General features: G+C 41.6%; 1 protein-coding gene across 1 annotated transcript in view; it reads left to right on the top strand.

The window, feature by feature from the left end:
- Positions 1-7,007: 7,007 nt before the first annotated feature.
- Positions 7,008-17,433, top strand: part of ipmkb (inositol polyphosphate multikinase b) — a 55,586-nt gene continuing 45,160 nt past the window's right edge. The window contains exon 1 of the mRNA XM_084322567.1: positions 7,008-7,878. Within this exon, the coding sequence (XP_084178693.1) occupies positions 7,638-7,878 (241 nt within the window). The 5' untranslated portion in view covers positions 7,008-7,637. The remainder of the gene's footprint in view (positions 7,879-17,433) is intronic.

Here is a 17,433-nt window from a genome sequence, read left to right as displayed (position 1 = left end):
TGCCTGTCTATTCGGCCGATAGCAGTGCGACTCTGAGGCCTAATCCAGTCTTCGTGCCAAAGAATATCCGGAGCTTTTTTCGCTCCAGGGATATTGTGGTTCAGGCGTTTCATCCGCCTCCTCATGCTAGTGAGTTGGAGGCGAGCCTTCACCTGTCGTGTCCTGTCCGTGCACTGGGGGTTTACCTCAGTCGGACACAGGATCTCAGGGCTTCCGATCAACTGTTTGTGATGGTGGCCCTTGCGCGGGTAAGGCGCTGTCCAAGCAGCGCCTGTCACATTGGTTGTGCGAGGGCATTGCCCTTTGCTACACGTTGGCTGGACAGGTCCTCCCCCGGGGGCATCAGGGCGCACTCCACTCGTGGAGTGGCGGCCTCTGCTGCCCTGTTAGGGGGGGCCTCGGTGGAGGACATCTGTGCTGCGGCCTCCTGGTCCTCCCCGGGTCCTTTCGTTAAGTTTTACCTTGTGGACATGACTGGGGGTTTTGTCTCCCAGGTGGTTCTGAGGTCTGGGATGTCTCCTGCGTCCCGCCATTTGGTGGGCTAGCAGGGGTGTGTGGGTGTGGGCCACGGAGTGCTGTGTCACACGTGGTCCCGCCTGTGCTGTGCGTTCAGTGGTGCCTGGTTCCCCCTTTTTCGCACTTTGGTGGAGTTGACTGCATCCCCCCCTTTGTTAGGACGGGCGGTTGGACGGGACTCCCCTCCTCCCTGGCTGGGGCTTAAGGGCCCTCAGGGGGTACACTTGTCGGGCCACGTGTCCGCTCTGCCCCATATCTCATTGGCAGAGCGAGACGCGATAGCCAAGTATGATATATAACGAAAGGTTATTTCATAACCTAGTTATATGAATACTGGCTGAGCGTCTCGCTCTTAGCGCCCTGAGGTCCCTTGGATGGGTTTCCGCTTATGGAAATCGTTCTGAGGAAGGTGGAGCGTGACCATTTCCGGCGTCATATAGGGAGACGAATGGGAGTGGCTTGGTCACGTGCAAGTGGGTGCATTTGTTTGTTTCGCGTGCACGCTATGTGCGTGGAGATAAGAGTATATTTCATTGGCAGCGCGAGACGCTCAGCCAGTATTCATATAACTAGGTTATGAAATAACCTTTCATTATGTTTACTGTGTAAGGCAGCTGTATAGCAGTTGTTGTACGGTACTAACAATAAAAATAGGGTTTCAAATACATGGTAAAAATACGACTGCTTCAAAATTGGTAAACATACTCCCAACAGCATAATCTTCTCAAAGTTTTAAGTATATGTCAGAATTTACATTCAGGTTGATTTATGTTAAGGTATAACACAACATCATTATTTTCACTGCTGTTGGTGCATATTTGGAGGCTGAAATAAATCATATTGTATATGCTTTATACATACAAAGACGAGTTTACCATACCATGTTCCCTTTAAGGGGGAACACCAGTTCTTCCTGTGCCCAGGGACTGTTGAGTCAGCATTTGTGAACATGCACCACTCTCCTAAAGCTAGAAATCTGAAAAAGAGAGAGAGAACACTCAATTCGGTGATAACGTAAAATCTGGGGCTGTTCCATAGACATTGAATTGGCCTCTGACTTTATAAGGCCATCAAATGTTTTTGTGAGCTCTTACACCCAAATGAGGTTTATATTCTAGCATTGTTAGAAGGTCTGAACCAGAATTAAAAAACCTCATTTGGGCGTGAGAGGTCACACAAACATTTTATGGACTCATTAAGTCAGAGAGTTTACATCCTGTTTTGGAGGGTTCAGAGAGATTTAGTAGAGAGTGGTGCGTGTTCACAAATACTGACTCAACTGTCTGGGGGCACAGGAATTTTTTGTGAATTGTATTATGTGAATTCTTAAAATGGGTGTCACTCCCCTTTAATAAGTAAGTAAAAGTACACATTCTATAATTGCAGTGCTTGGAAAAATGAATTGATGCTTTGCCCTTTATAGATTATGTTGGGAAATTGGCTTATCGTCTTCTCCAGAGAGAGACAAGAAGATAGATACCAGTTTCCTCTGTGCGTTCAGTAGAAAGCTATCTGGCTGCATGTTAGCCTAGCTTAGCACAATGAATGGAAGCGGACATGACTGGTTAGCCTTCGGGAGAGGTGTTAGTTGGACAATACCTAGGCTAACCGGTCATGTCCGCTTCCATTCATTAGGCTAAGCTAGGCTAACATGCTGCCAGATAGCTTTCTACTGAACGCACAGAGAGGAAACTGGTATCTATCTTCTTGTCTCTCTCTGGAGAAGACGGTAAGCTAATTTCCCAAAATGTTGGCGTGTTCCTTTAAAGTGTTTGGTGGTCAAGTTATGCTGTCTCTGTTTATTTCATTTAAAAGGTGGCTGGTTTGCAAACTTTGAAGTGTGTATTATTTATCAACTTATCAAATATGTCCGTTGACATGAAGTGAAGACAAAACTGTATTTAGGTAAAAGTACAAGCACTTCCGCCAACAGTTGTGAAATCATACTGCTAACAAAACACACAAACTTGGCAAATACAGTACAACTTAATGCTGTGTCCACTCCAACTTGGAGTGGACACAGCATTAAGTTGTACTGTATTTGCCAAGTTTGTGTGTTTTGTTAGCAGTATGATTTCTCCAAGGTTATACCTTTCAACGAGAAACCATGCATGCCTGTTCATAACTATAAGTACTGAAAACTTGAGGGAAGGTCCTGGACTTCTTGTGATAGGATCTTGAGTCTGAGGTTATACTCCTGAATTCACACGTGGTGCATCTCTGCCAGGGAGTGAAAATGTTTGACCAAAGTGAATTATTGCTTTATGTTCCGCCCGTGGCAGCGAAGGACAAACCCACCTGAACTCGATCACCATATTTTTTCTCTTTATGACATATACTGTAGTTTACCCCACCCGGAGTTATATTACATATTAATGATCTATTATAAGGTTTACTCTCCTTTTTTAAGCTGATGTGAATCTTTATAATTTAAATTCATATAGTACAGATTATAGTATGTTACGTGGTGTCAGATTGGTGTGGATTACATGAAAAAAAATCCTCTCAAGGATTCAAACAAAAGAATACCATTAAGATTATTATTGCTGTTAACCGCAGTTCATAATTTATAACCGCTTCTTCATTTTACCACTGCATCACTGGTTCCATCCGTGGCTAGAACAGCATATGTCTATATTATGTAATGCAGACTCATGCTCACAGCATCATATAAACACGTTAAATGATGTTGTTTTGACAGATATGAGAGGGAAGACTGAATCAGCGAAAAAAATCCTAAACAGGGCATCATTTTGTTTACTGTTCCCAGTGTTTGCGTTTACGTGTTATGGTACAATTATGATGATAGCCTGATCTTTCCGACAGATTGGTCTAATTGTCTCTGTAATTAGGGACTGGGGGACTGGTCTCTGCTGTATCGCCTATAGCGGAGGTTCATCTCTGTCATTCTGGAATTGAACTGGCTAAATGCAGTTTCACCCTGCAATCCAGGCACGTTAGATTATTGTACTGCTGCTCCCCTTGTCATGTGGGGATCCAACCGGAAACAAGGCCTGCAACCCGTGGACATATACAGGTTCCCAATCCATTGTTTAAAGGGGAATGTCACCCATTTTAAGAATTCACATTATGCTTTTCCTGTGCCCCAGGACAGTTCAGTCAGTATTTGTGAACACATCCCACTCTCTCCTAAAGCTATAGTCATTCTGGTGATGTCACTGGGATGTAAAATCTGGGGCAGCAACAAGACAATGAATGAGGCTCTGACTTGGAGATGCCATTAAAGGTCTGAACCAGTATTAAAACCTAATTGGAATTGGAATTCTTGATTTGGGTGGGTTCCCCTTTAAGACAATTACTGTCACTTTGTTGTAAGATGTTTTTGTGTGTATTGCTCAAGTGTCAGGGCCCAAAGTGCCCCAGGAGACAGCTAGGTAGATTGTGATCACTGAGCGCACATGTATCTGCAGATAACCAGTTTTACTCTAGTCTTATGTCATGCTCAGGCTGGGGACAGAGTGGAAAGGAATCCCAACCTGAGCCTGACATGAGAGAAAAATGGTCACTCCTATTTTTATGACAGGAATCTACAAAGGACGATTGTAGAAGTGGCATTTTTTCGACCTCATGTCTTAACTTATGATGTCTCTTGCTAAGCGAACAACATAACACTTCGTTTTTTTTTTTATCTGAAAATGAAAAATAAGCTTTTTGGAGCTTCCTTATCTCTTCATAAAGCAGAATATAGGCTTATCTCACTCCAACGTTTAGCATTACCAATGTAAACAAACCTTTTACAGCCAAAAGAAATACAGGAAATACAAATAATATGCATACCTGTTGTCTGGTGTTAGTAGGCTTAATATAGGCTTTAATATTTGAAGAAATAAAAATAATAATACTAACCTTCTTACTGTCCTCTACTGTCATGCACTCTCCCTAATATACTGACATACACTCAACACTGTAGCACTCAAGTTTGAACACTTCGATGAACATTGTTACTCAGCTGATAGAGTTGTGCCCTTCCTGCTGACTTGTCGTACAAAACTTGTAAGTCGCTTTGGATAAAAGCATCAGCTAAATGACTAAATGTAAAAATAAAATGTAGGCTACAGTACCTGTATCACACGTTGAATTAAAGGGGCATTTCGATTATGTTTAAACTGAATTATATCGTTTTAGGATTCAGGTTAATAATCTGCAAAATGGCACTTTAATCAAGTAGAAAATAAAAACAGGTCTCCATTGCTATTCTTTCGTGGTGGGGGCTATATATATGGAACTTTATTTGTTTACATTTGGATCACTGAATGCCGCTTTAAATAATGAATGCCTTTATGCTCATTTCTCCTGTAGGCTAAATTACCTCCCATCACTCATGATACCTCTTATCTCGATACAGGCACGTCTGAAAAGCTCAACCTGTTTTGTACCAAAACTCCTGCAACAATTGGTGTCACCTCAGGCCATATACGGGTGGGAAAACACTGGATATCTGTACCCACCTAAAGAAACATACCATCTCTATTAGATAGGTTTGCAGAACACTCACACTATTAAGTACCTCAGACGAAGAACCATATAAGTCCGTTTTAAGTTTATATAAAGTAAATATAAAGAATAAATAAAGATGATTAGATGCGTGTGTGCTATGTTCACTCATAGTTAAACATTTCACTGCCGCACTACCAAACGGTTAACCCTTTCACTGCGACAATACAGAAGGTTAACCCTTTCACTGTCACACGACAGCAGGTTAACACTTTCACTACCACACTACAGAAGGTTAACCCTTTACTATCACACTACAGACGGTTAACCTTCTGTAGTGTGGTAGTGAAAGGGTTAAAGGCAGTTGAGGTTGAGTAGTTTCTTGTGAAATATCACATTCACACACAAGTGATTTAGATTAACTTCACAACTACAAAATGCATGGGCTGTCCAAAAAATATTTCGAAACATACTTATATGGTTCTTCAGTGCAAGGGTTCAATTCATGTTTTATTTAAATTGTATTATTAAATCAAACCCTATTCATAATAATTATAATAGATTCGATTAAATTAGATTTTAATTAGATTAAAATGTATTGTCATTATACAGCACAAGTACAGTACAATGAAAAGAAGGTTGGCATCCAACCAGAGTGCAAATGTAACAGTACAATAGTATGTAAAAGTGCATAGGTGATAAAATGGGTATAAAATGTATAAATTAGTACTACTGAGTATAGTGCTAATCAGATGTACAGAGTTGTAGTATGTACAGATACAAGTATAAAGACACCATGGATAGTAAGTCATACTGGCCAGCAGTGTAACTAGTAAGAGTATAGGTAAGGGATATGTACAGATACTATCTACAGATATGTAAAACGGATTATATGCAGGTATGTACAGACAGATGTGGATAGATATATACGGTAATAATAAATACATGTAGTATATACAGCATTGTACAATACATTTAATCTTTTTGATGCAATGGTGGTTTATGATAGGATATAGTAACTGATTGTATTTTGCACTGTATTGCACTGCCATAGGCTTAGACTGTATTTTCTACTGCTATTTTGTGCTGCCATACATTGGCATGAGCTCTGCATGGATGACATTATGTAATATGCCTACATTTATTTTATATGGCACACGGTTGTACATTGGAATTGGTATTTTGAGCACATTAAATACAAATGCCAAGCAACCTCTGGTGAAATTGGAAATGAAATAAAATAAACATCACATTGAATCATAAACTGGCATCCTCCGTTTCTTTAGCCAGCTATGGGCACAAGGTACATTCCGTCACAGGGTTCCTACATGAAAACATTCTCTTTTGATCTGATTTGCATGATTAATGCCCCGAGTTTATAGGTGCAGCATTGTTTTGCATGGCCTATAGGGGGGGGGGCACTAATGTCATAATTTGTTTTGTATGAATCACTACCCCCCCCCCCCCAATCTATTTAGTGGCTATCTCTGTCTCTCTCACACACACACACACACACACACACACACACACACACACACACACACACACACACACACACACACACACACACACACACACACACACACACACACACACACACACACACACACACACACACTGATTGATTGATTGATTGATTTATTGAAAACTTTATTAACAGATTGCAGAATGGGTACAATACAGTACGGCTCAATACAGAAAAATACTTTCGTCACACACCCCAAATAGTTCTATATCGGACACACACCTGACAGCATCTCGACAGTGATGGAAAACATGCAGCATTGAAGCTGCCATAAAGTATCTGCTGTTGCGACAGTGGTGGCAAGTGTCGCAAGTGTACTGTAGGTGGCTGGTTGCGCTAGATAGCGTCACGTTACGTCGATAGCCGCCTACAACACACTGACCCGAATATCTATCGTGTGGCGAGGAAACACAGACCTCTTCAAGCATGATGGGTTTTTACAGCGGCAATAGATCGGTTCCGTGCACAGTTTCAGTGAGGAACCCTTTCGGATCGAGGGCGGCTGTACGTCAGATGTGATGTCACGACTGTCTCCGCCTTGCCTTCCTTGTGGGACGTGTAATGAAAGCAAGGAGCAAACGGGGGTCTCGTTAATGCACAACAAGCGTATCAGAATAGCCACCGAACTTGTCTAAAATCGCCCTTTCTTCTGCGGTTTCGGAGATAAGCATATTTTCCTGCTCAACAGAAACCCTGTGATTGCTGGCTGGAATATCGTCCCTCTCTCTCGTGTCATCGACATCATCATCGTTAGAGAGAGGAGTGTGTTTACGTCTCCCAAGCGAGGAAGTGGGATGTGGCTAGCATGTATTTATGCTGCCGTTCAAGATATGAAAAGCATTGAATCAGCACTGGTTTGGAAGCCTGGCTTCATTCTCTCGGACAGCAGCAGAGGGTCTAACAACAGCGGGGTCGACTGGCCGTCGGTGACCAGAGGCATCAGAGACCGAACCTGTCCGTCGCTTTTTGACGAATCCCATGAAGGCTTCCCGACCTCTCAACTCAACACTTTTCGAAATTGTGCGGGGGTTTGTCATCTGATTACGTAATATCAATATGTGAATCTATCTGACACATAGGCTATTTTTATTTTTATTTTTATTTTTTGGGGGAAATATTTGGTTTTATTATTTTTTGTACCATGTCATCAACGACTCAGCATCAGATCATGGAGTCATCTCTAGCCACTCTGGGCAGACTGGAATTAACCCCCAGCCCGGCGGCAGTCGGGGTCAACCTGGGTCCGCGGCTCTCCGGAGGTCCACCGGGGAAAGAGAGGAGCGGCCAGCCGCCCCTGGGGACTCAGCCCCCGTCTCACCTGAACGGCTGCGTCCCGTTGTCACATCAGGTGGCCGGTCACAAGTATGGCGTGGACAAAGTGGGTAAGTTCTCAGGGAGTGTCAAGAGTAATGAGCCTTTTTATTCGTGACATATGAGTCTATTCCATGCACCTGTGGAAACTCTTTCTCTCTCTTATTTCGTAATCTCCTCCTTTCTCTGAATTCTGTTTGAGTCTTTGCTCTCACTTTGACACTTTCACTCACTCATTTCCCCCAGCTCTCTCTCTCTCTCTCTCTCTCTCTCTCTCTCTCTCTCTCTCTCTCTCTCTCTCTCTCTCTCTCTCTCTCTCCCTCTCTCTCTCTGTTCCCCCTCTCAATTCAGTTCAAAGAGCATCACTGGTAGATCTACTTACATCTCCATAGGAAACATACAACCACAACAATAATAACAGCAAAGCAGAACAACAACAAAAGAGAAATGGTAGAGAATACAGCAGAAATACTACTCTTTCTCTCCCCTCCATCTCACTCACTCACTCACTCACACTCATGCAAGGTTGACTATTGCAAATGCTCTGCAAATTATCTTTTAAATTTCAGAAAAAATACAGTGTGAACCAACGTTAGCTAAACCTATATAACCAGACAGGCTTTAACAAGAACACTGTACTTTCCACCCAGCAGAATGGCTTTTGTGAACGCTTACATTGTAAATGACCTATTACTATTACTCACACTTAAACACACATGGAACACACACACACACGCACACACACACCCACCACAATTATCACAGAGTCTACTGCATGTTATCAGGCGAGATATTGAACTGAATCATCATCAGTGAGTGATCGACTATATCCGCAACTGGGGTTAAGTTGTGTACAATCCGGTTGAGTCAGTGGAGCAGCGGTGGTAGCAACAGTTAGTTAAGACCTTAATGACTCCCGGGGATATAATAATAACTTAGTTTTATATAGCACCTTTCAGAAGACCCAAGGTCGCTTTATGTAGGGGGGGGGACCTTTCCAAGAAGGGCAACAGTACAAATAGTTTAAGACCCAACATAAAACTAACATCAAGACAACAGTACCGGTACATATAGTTTCAGACATAAAACTAACATCAAGACAAGTGAAATAAATAAATTAAATTAAATCATATTATCAATTAAAACATTAGCAATGATCAAAAGACTCCATAGACTTTACAAGGGCTTCAGGGAGTGTAACTAGATCCTGGAGTTGAAGCTCATTCTGCAGGCTATTATCCAAGCAGAGGGTGCTGAAAACACAAAGGCCTTCTTGCCTAATTGTTGTAAAGCGCTTTGGATAAAAGCACTGGGTTATTAAATACAGTCCATTCTACCATTTACAGAGCGGTTCATCAGCGACATCACTGAGATACTGTACATCAACTCTGTACTGTATGTTATATTGAAGACAGGCGAGAGAGATGTATCACAGACATCACTGACAATCAACAATGTGCCATTAAAGGGGAATGCCACCCATTTTAAGAATTCACATAATGTTCTTCCTGTGCCCCGGGACAGTACAGTCAGTATTTGTGAACACGCACCACTCTCTCCTAGAAATCAAGAGAGGGAACCCTCCAAGTGGTGATGTAACTGAGATGTAAAACCAGTGGCTGCTCTGTGGACAATGAATGGGGCTCTGCCTGTACGAGGCCATAAAATGTGTGTGTGTGAGTTCTTATACACACATTAGCTTTTAATTCTGGTTCAGGCATTCTAACAATGCTAGAATATAAATCTCATTTGGGCGTAAGAGCTCACGGAAAAATGTTATGTTCAGAGCCCCATTCATTGTCTATGGAGCAGCTCCAGATTCAACATCCCAGTTACATCACAGAGTGGAGGGTTCTCTCTCTGATTTCTATAGCGAGAGAGTGGCGTGTGTTCGCAAATATTGAACTGCCCTGAGTCACAAGAAGAACATTATGTGTATTCTTAAAATGGGTGGCATTCCCCTTTAAAAATTGGGATACTGTAGTATTCATCCTTTGGCTAAATTCCTTTCCCTTTTTTTAAGCTGTTTCTGTGGACATATTCATTAACATTCTCTAGACAGAAATGTGATCAGGATACGGAGGTGCACGTACTGTAGGCTAAAAAGGTTAGACCTTAACCAGGATATGAGCTTTTATTCTGAATACGATTTGCATGTAAAACACACTCAATTCGACAGCAATGGATATATAGCCCACATTAGCATATTCATATTCAAATCCCGCGCAGCCGCATTCCCTTTCATTCTGTCTCAAATCACCTTACGTTGACACACTGTTGAGAGACTATGAAATCCTAAATACCTGCTAGTCACTATATCCTACCGTTGTGTGTGTGAGGGCCACTGGAATCCTGTTTAGCTTGTAACTCCACCTTTTATAGATTAGTAACACTCCTCTGCTGAAGCCTCGCTTGTCTTAACGCCTGCTCTCATCCTGGAAGAAAGATGCTCCATTAGAGGAAGATGACTCCTTTAAAAAGCAGCGCCAATGAGGCGTCCTGGTGGCTCACCACACTAGGGTTCATACCGTGTGGTCGCAACGTCCCGGGTTCAAATCCGGCCTGAGACATTTGTTGCATGTCATCCCCCCTTCTCTCTACCCCCAGTCACTCACTATCCTATATAATACAGCAGAAATGCCCTAAAAATACAAATACAAATCGGTTCCTGTCTCCTCCTGAGTGGGCGGAACTTTTACACAGGCATTATCATTAACACATTGACCGCTGGGGGTTGTGCCCATCTTATACCCCTCTCTGCCACCGTTAAAAGCCTATGGAGATGTTTACCTTCTTTGCAGGGCTATAACTTTTTAAATTGTATTGATATTGACATTACTATGGCCCATTCAACATCGATAATCTATCGTTCAGGATGTGGGAACGTTATACTTTTTCATTCATACATTGTTCTGTTAATACCTTCGAGAATATAAGTATGTTTTTAATCTTTTCTGCTGTAATTCCAAAAACGCTAGTTATAGGCCCAAACGCATATGATAGACTATCGATTGGCGTTTCTTTCCCATACACGCTATATTAAAAAATTCAAATGTATATGATCGGTATACATTATGCTTCATCATGCGTGGAGGAAAGGGGGGGGTGGGGGGTAATTTATAATTCCTTGATCATCAGTAACGGCTTTATGTAGTATGGGTGATATATTGATCATATGGTTTGCAGTGAAATGAATAAACAATCGGGCTGAAAATAACGTTACTGTTCTCTTACCGTGGGCAGATGAGACTGGCAGTGAAAGATCCCAATTATTCGACGCAGATCGCCTAGGTCCATTTCCGGTTTGTATGGCGCAATAAACGCCGAAATCATATAGATTATTAAGTTTGGAAAGCGATCCATATGTACTATAGTGTTTGTCAGGAGTCCCGTAGCGAGATGTGACTGCCGGAGGAAATTCCTCGATGCACCAGTGCCACTTCCGGTTTTTGCAAGAGTGTAACTCGCCTGACCATCCACCAGGCGGCGGTATTGAGCCGTTGCAGTCCCATCTAGGGTCCCGCTAGGGCATCGGGGGTTGGGTAGATGAATTATGAATGCCATGGCGAAAAAATGAAATATTGATCTAAAAAACGCTGTACAGCGATCTTGGCGGTCAACGCATGGCGGCAATAACGCTGAAAAGCGATCTTGGCGACCAATGTGTTAAAGGGGAACTTCATGAAAACACAATACTGATTTATTTATTAATCTCACACGCATCCAACAAGTCTATAACAGTTTTGCACATGTTCATTTTGTTTGACAGTTATCGAGAGTGAATGAGTTTGAATGTGGCCACCGGTGATGTCAATGATGACTGATAACATCAGTGATGTTAATTACAGCTCAATTAAATTATAAGGTACAGTATCAGTCACTATACTGTATGACGAGGTATTGCTATATTCCTACATCATTTCATGGAGCTGTAATTAACAACACAAGGATTCAATGTCCCAGATGACATCACTGGTGGCCATATTCCAACTTATTTACTTGCAATAACTGTCATGTCAAATTAAATTAATGTGTGCACAACTACTAGTTTTTGGAGGTGTGTGAAATTATGTGCAAAATAAATCATTGTTTTTTTGGTGATGTGCCCCTCAACTCTCAAACAAACCTTTTTCTGGGCTGGATCTACATGTCCAAAAAAAATTCTATTTAGTGTCAGAATGTTCAGAACGTCTTCAACTTGTAAGAGACGCTCTAATATTTAGCTGGATTTCTAAAAAAAAAAACTAGCCACATTCAGTCCCAACCTCTACATCGTCATCTGTCATTGAAGTGTCTCCTCCTCAACTAAGCGTGCTGCTGGAAGTCAATGGGTTTGTGTGAAGCATTCTAAATCCTGTTCACTATTCATGCTTCAGGGCCCCATTGACTTCCACCCGCAATGCTACATTTTCTGCTTCCAATGTCTCAAGAACAAAAACACTTGTGCAAGACGACAAGTTGTTTTTGGTCCGACTGAAGGACTCCCAAGTTTGTGACTAACCTGAAAAAATGTGTACCACAGGGTGTCCGCGGATCCTTAAAAAGTCTTAAAAAGTCTTAAATTGGTTTATCAATAATTAAGGCCTTAGTTTGTCTTAAAATGTCTTAAATCCATTTTCAGAGGTCTTAAAAATGCCATAGAAAGGAAAGATAAAATGCCATGTCATGTTTTATTATGAAATCTGGGGAAGTACGGTTAACGGGAGATAAAGTCGGGAGTTTTTATTGACCGCGTTGTAGCATCACGCAGACCGGAATGGGGCGGAACCAACACGGGTCCTTATGTTGGCCGGGAACAATTTCAGTGGAGTCTAGCTAACGTTAGCAAGGCGAAGCGGAAGCGATAACGTTACGTTTAGTTTAGCATTTGCACTCGTTAATATGGGAAAGTGCCAATTCAACGAGAACTGGCTCGACAATCCACTGTTTGCGCCATGGTTGGTCCCAGTCAAAGACCATTACGAGGCCTGCTGCAACAACAAAAAAAGAGCAGTCGAGTCGCACATGCTGAGCAGCGCTAAGCGTACCTCTGCAAAAACGGCGCCTGCAAACTACTATTTCGAATTTCTTTTCGGCCCCGCCATCTCAGGTAGGACTATAACATCTGCACCAACAGAAGTCTGGATAACATGCGGCTCCACGCCAACACTTGAAGCTGAGGTCTTAACTTGAAAATAATCTATTCACGGATGTAAACAAGGACACGTTTGTGTTTATGTTCGATGAGAGTCACCCACTATGTATTTTTTCCTCCCACCCACCCCCTCCTAATGTACAGTATCCTCCCATCATATGTATGTTAGGATCTATGGGTAACAGTACTGTATATTTGCATATCTTATATGTCACAAATGTAACAGTACTATATACATGTATGTCCCTATGCCATAAATGTCATGTATGTTGAGTGTCATAAATGTCACTATGAATTGAAAATGGGGGACCCTGATGTAAACAAGACTAAAGTCTTTCTCTGATCTGCATCATCTTAACAATTGTGTGTATTGAGCCGTACTGTATTGTACCCATTCTGCAATCTGTTAAACAAAGTTTTCATTCATTCAACCAAACCACAAAAACAAAACGACTGGATGAATAAATGAAAAACTTTATTAACAGATAACAGATCAATACACACAATTGTTAAGGGGATGCAGACCAGAGAGACTTTCGTCTTGTTTACATCAGGGTCCCCCATTTTCAATTCATAGTAACTGTACTGTTACATTTGTGACATATGCAAATATACAGTACTGTTACCCAGAGATCCTAACAGAAAATATATACATATGATGGGGAGGAGACTGTACATTAGGGGGGGGGGGGGGGCGTTGGACATTTACGGTGCCCAGTTTCTAATTGCAGCCTCCCGTAGGTGCTCTTTAAGAGCGGTTTTGAATGTGGGCAGGGGTAAAGTGGGTTTTAGGAGTGAGGTTAAGCAGTAGTCTGACCAGTTTGTTTTGTGATGTTTGTAATCTTGTTTTTAGGGCCTTTGAGGTGCTTTGGTACCATGAGGTGCAAGCATAGTCGTAGTACCCTTGAATGAGTGCTCCTGTTAGAGTCTTCAGGGTATTCTTGTTTACCAGAGAGGAGATCCGGCACAAGAATCTAGTTTGTTGGTTGACTTTTTTGATACCCTGGGGAGGGTGGTAATAGTTATGTGTTCTGACAGGTATCAGTCCCATTGGTGATAATCATGTGTTCTTACAGGTATCAGTCCTATGGTAGTATGTGTTCTGACGGAAATGTGGCTGTTGCACTTGCTGCTTGGCCCCTGGTATATTTTGTATAGCTATATTTGCTATTTATGTTTGGTCACCCCTTTGTTGAAATTCATCCAATCCAGTTACTCCTTTAAGTTCAAGATTTTTAAGTTTCCAAGTTATTTTTTAATAAACATCTTTGGACCAACGTGTCCCTAAACTTAAACTAATTGGTGTCGTTGCATGATTTTTGCCATTTTGTTATTGTGAAATTGGTATTAAATTTAATTCTGAGTGGCATTAAAAAGTCTTAAAAAGCCTTAAATCTGACTGGGCTAAACCTGCAGATACCCTGTACCAGACCGGCGAGGCCTATCCCATTCCCTAGCGCATATCAGTGTCACCTATACACGCCATACACAATCACAGTCCAGCACTTGTGTTGAAGACCAGTTTGAAAGTGACTGACCGGTGATACCGCTGGAAAATATACACCTTGTGCTAGTGATGCACCGATGTGAAAATTGTGGCCGATACCGATAACCGATATTAATATTGCTGTTCTGGCCGATACCGATATTTACCGATGTCGATATCTCTGTATAGAAAACACTTTTTTATGATAATCAAATAAAGAGCTATTTTCCAAAACTCATAATTTTTTTACTTTTGTAACTTATTTTCAGAAATGACAGATATTTTGAAACTATTTAAGGCCAAAACATATAAAAAGAAAAAAAAAAGATGATTTTTTTTTTTTTTTTTTAAATATCGGCCCTATCTTGATATCGGACCGATACTGATGTGTAAAAAAACTGCCATATCGGCCGATATTATATCGGCGGCCGATATATCGTGCATCACTACCTTGTGCCCTACTTTATAAGTTGTTTATCGAATGTTAAACAAATCTGTGGCACAATGGGGTTTCTAGGCTGCAGCCGTTGAGCTGTAGATGAAACTGTTGGATGCACACAGTGACGGGAGACTTACTGGACTGTACTGTGCAGCTGCCACTGTTTCTCTTTAGGGCTTCATCTGTTACAGTACCTCTGGTTCAGCCTCGGTGGTATATTTCATGTTGTGTAGGTAATTCATTTAGAACTGCCCCAAAGTAGGACCTGCAGTTCAGACGTGGCTCTCTACAGCAGGGGTTCTCAAACTTTTTTGTACCACGACCCCATTTTATTTAGGATTTTTTTTGGCGACCCCACATTTAATGTATCACGTAATTTCAATGTGGAATTAAGGAATATCAAAATAAAAGCACACGTTGTTGAACCTACCCACGACCCCACTTTAGGATCGCGACTCGCGACCCGTATTTTGAGAACCGCTGCTCTACAGCATCAAATGTACTTTTTTTGTCATTCTTTATGATTTCATAGAGCGATACGGGATATTCTAATGTGGTCCGATTAAATTTTTGAGGAGTGACTTTGAGACAAACTACTGTCTTACTTGTTAACACATTGGACGCCAGAGGTCGCTGTGGGCGTATGGCCGTTTGTGCCAGCGCTGTAATGCAATGGGGGTAAATGCCAGTGTTTGTAGTGCTAAAACTATATTAAATATTATAGATATGGATCTAATAACAACGTCGATTGTCAGTGAGTTTCTTCTGGTCAACATGCAAAAAACAGATACTTTTTTATCCATACATTTCCGTTTTATACCGTGGTGAATATGAGTATAGTTCTAGAGTGATTCTGTGTAATCCCAGGAAACTCTGTCAAACAGCGCTTTACTGCATTCGTATTAATCGTATTTTTATTATAATTTTTACTTAAAATGTCGTGTTTAATTTGTCAACAGTCAGAAAGTAAGGAACATCATCATTGTTAGAACTGTAATGGTATTATTAAGTACTCCTATCAGTACTCGGCATCAGCAAGTAACCACATGTAAGGGCGCTATTGCGACATTCTCTAGTTTGCACCAGCAGGTGATTAACACATTGAGTGCCACGGATGCGTTTTGTTGTTAGTTCATGCCGACCGTTGAGTGCCCCCGACACTATATAGCGTTTGTTTGGCGTTTTTTTTTAATTGGTGATTTGAATTCATATTTCATGAATCGAGCCTCGGGTTAGTGCTGCAGAGTCTCTCTGAGCTCAATTGGCAAGATACCGCCCCCTATCGTCTCTCCCTGTGTAACTGCACCCCATTACTTTACACTGATGCAGGGGGGGCGGGCCAGTTTCCTCATTTTACTTTTCCGTCAAGCCAACTGAAGGATCGATTGTGCTCGCCGGCCCGGAAAACGCATGGATTATGTATTTACAGTACCAACACTGTAATCAATAAGTGTGATCGATATTTGGAATGGCGATCAGGAATTGGAATAATCTTTTTGGATAACATCTGATCTCAGGTAAGGAATTTATTTTACCAGTCTTAGGATAATCAGAGCTGTTTTCACCTATATCTCAGCGTTTGCCCTATGCGTGTGTGTGTGGCTGTGATCGCTGATGAGGAAATGAGAGAATCGATTTTTCAGCCCGCCTCTATAGCGTGCATAAGTACACATACCGTAATTCCTCTAATAGTAACCGGGTCTCAAATACAAGCCGGGTCTATATTAATGGCCGGGTGCGCTCTTGAGCTAAGCAATTATAAGCCGGCCTCCTAATACAAGCCGGGTTACTAATATACTGAGCTGCATACTGAGCTAGTTACTTGATTTCACTTTGAAAACGTTGAAATGACCAGTGACCACCTGTAATTGCACTGTTTACTATTTCATACAGTACTTGGTTTCAATAAATGAACCCAGTACATTTTACTGGGTTCAAACTGACACAACATGTTGATTTATTCATTATGATCAGTTTGAAAATTTGAAATATAGGCCTCCCTCTTATACAGGCCTCCTCCTAATACAAGCCTGGTACCCGCTACAGTTGAAACAAATACAAGCCGGGGTTACTATTAGAGGAATTACGGTATACTATCGATAATCTAGCGTTTATTTGAAAACGATTCATAAATGGGCCGAAAAATGACAACGTTTTTGTGTATGCTAGAATATTCCAGTAAATGCCTTTTATCACGGAATCTTATATATTTTCCTGAAAAACGAGGGCTTTTCAAAATGCTATAAAACGAAAATGAACCGATTAAAAAAGAAAAATATCCGTTTCGACAATGTTGACTGCAAACAAGTCATTGATAAGCGACAGGCAGATTAGACACATAGCCATAATTTAAGACGGAGATTATGCGATCATAACGCTATCATTGAAGTGGGTGCTGGCATTTAACCATGTTTCCCATGTTAATGGCTGGCCAGTGGCGGCTCGCCACTAGGGGCGCTCGGGCGCCGCCCCCCCTCAGGCCCTACCCTGGTTATATGAGAGAACAAGAAAAATAAGTTTTTAGTTTTTTGTTTTATAGCCCTATAAATAATATAAACATGTTTAAA

Source organism: Notolepis coatsorum (genome assembly GCF_963971535.1).
Source record: "Notolepis coatsorum genome assembly, chromosome: 10".
NCBI classification, from domain to species: Eukaryota; Metazoa; Chordata; class Actinopteri; order Aulopiformes; family Paralepididae; genus Notolepis; species Notolepis coatsorum.
Note: the sequence above shows the minus strand (reverse complement) of the source record. Positions and strands in the feature narration are given on the sequence as shown.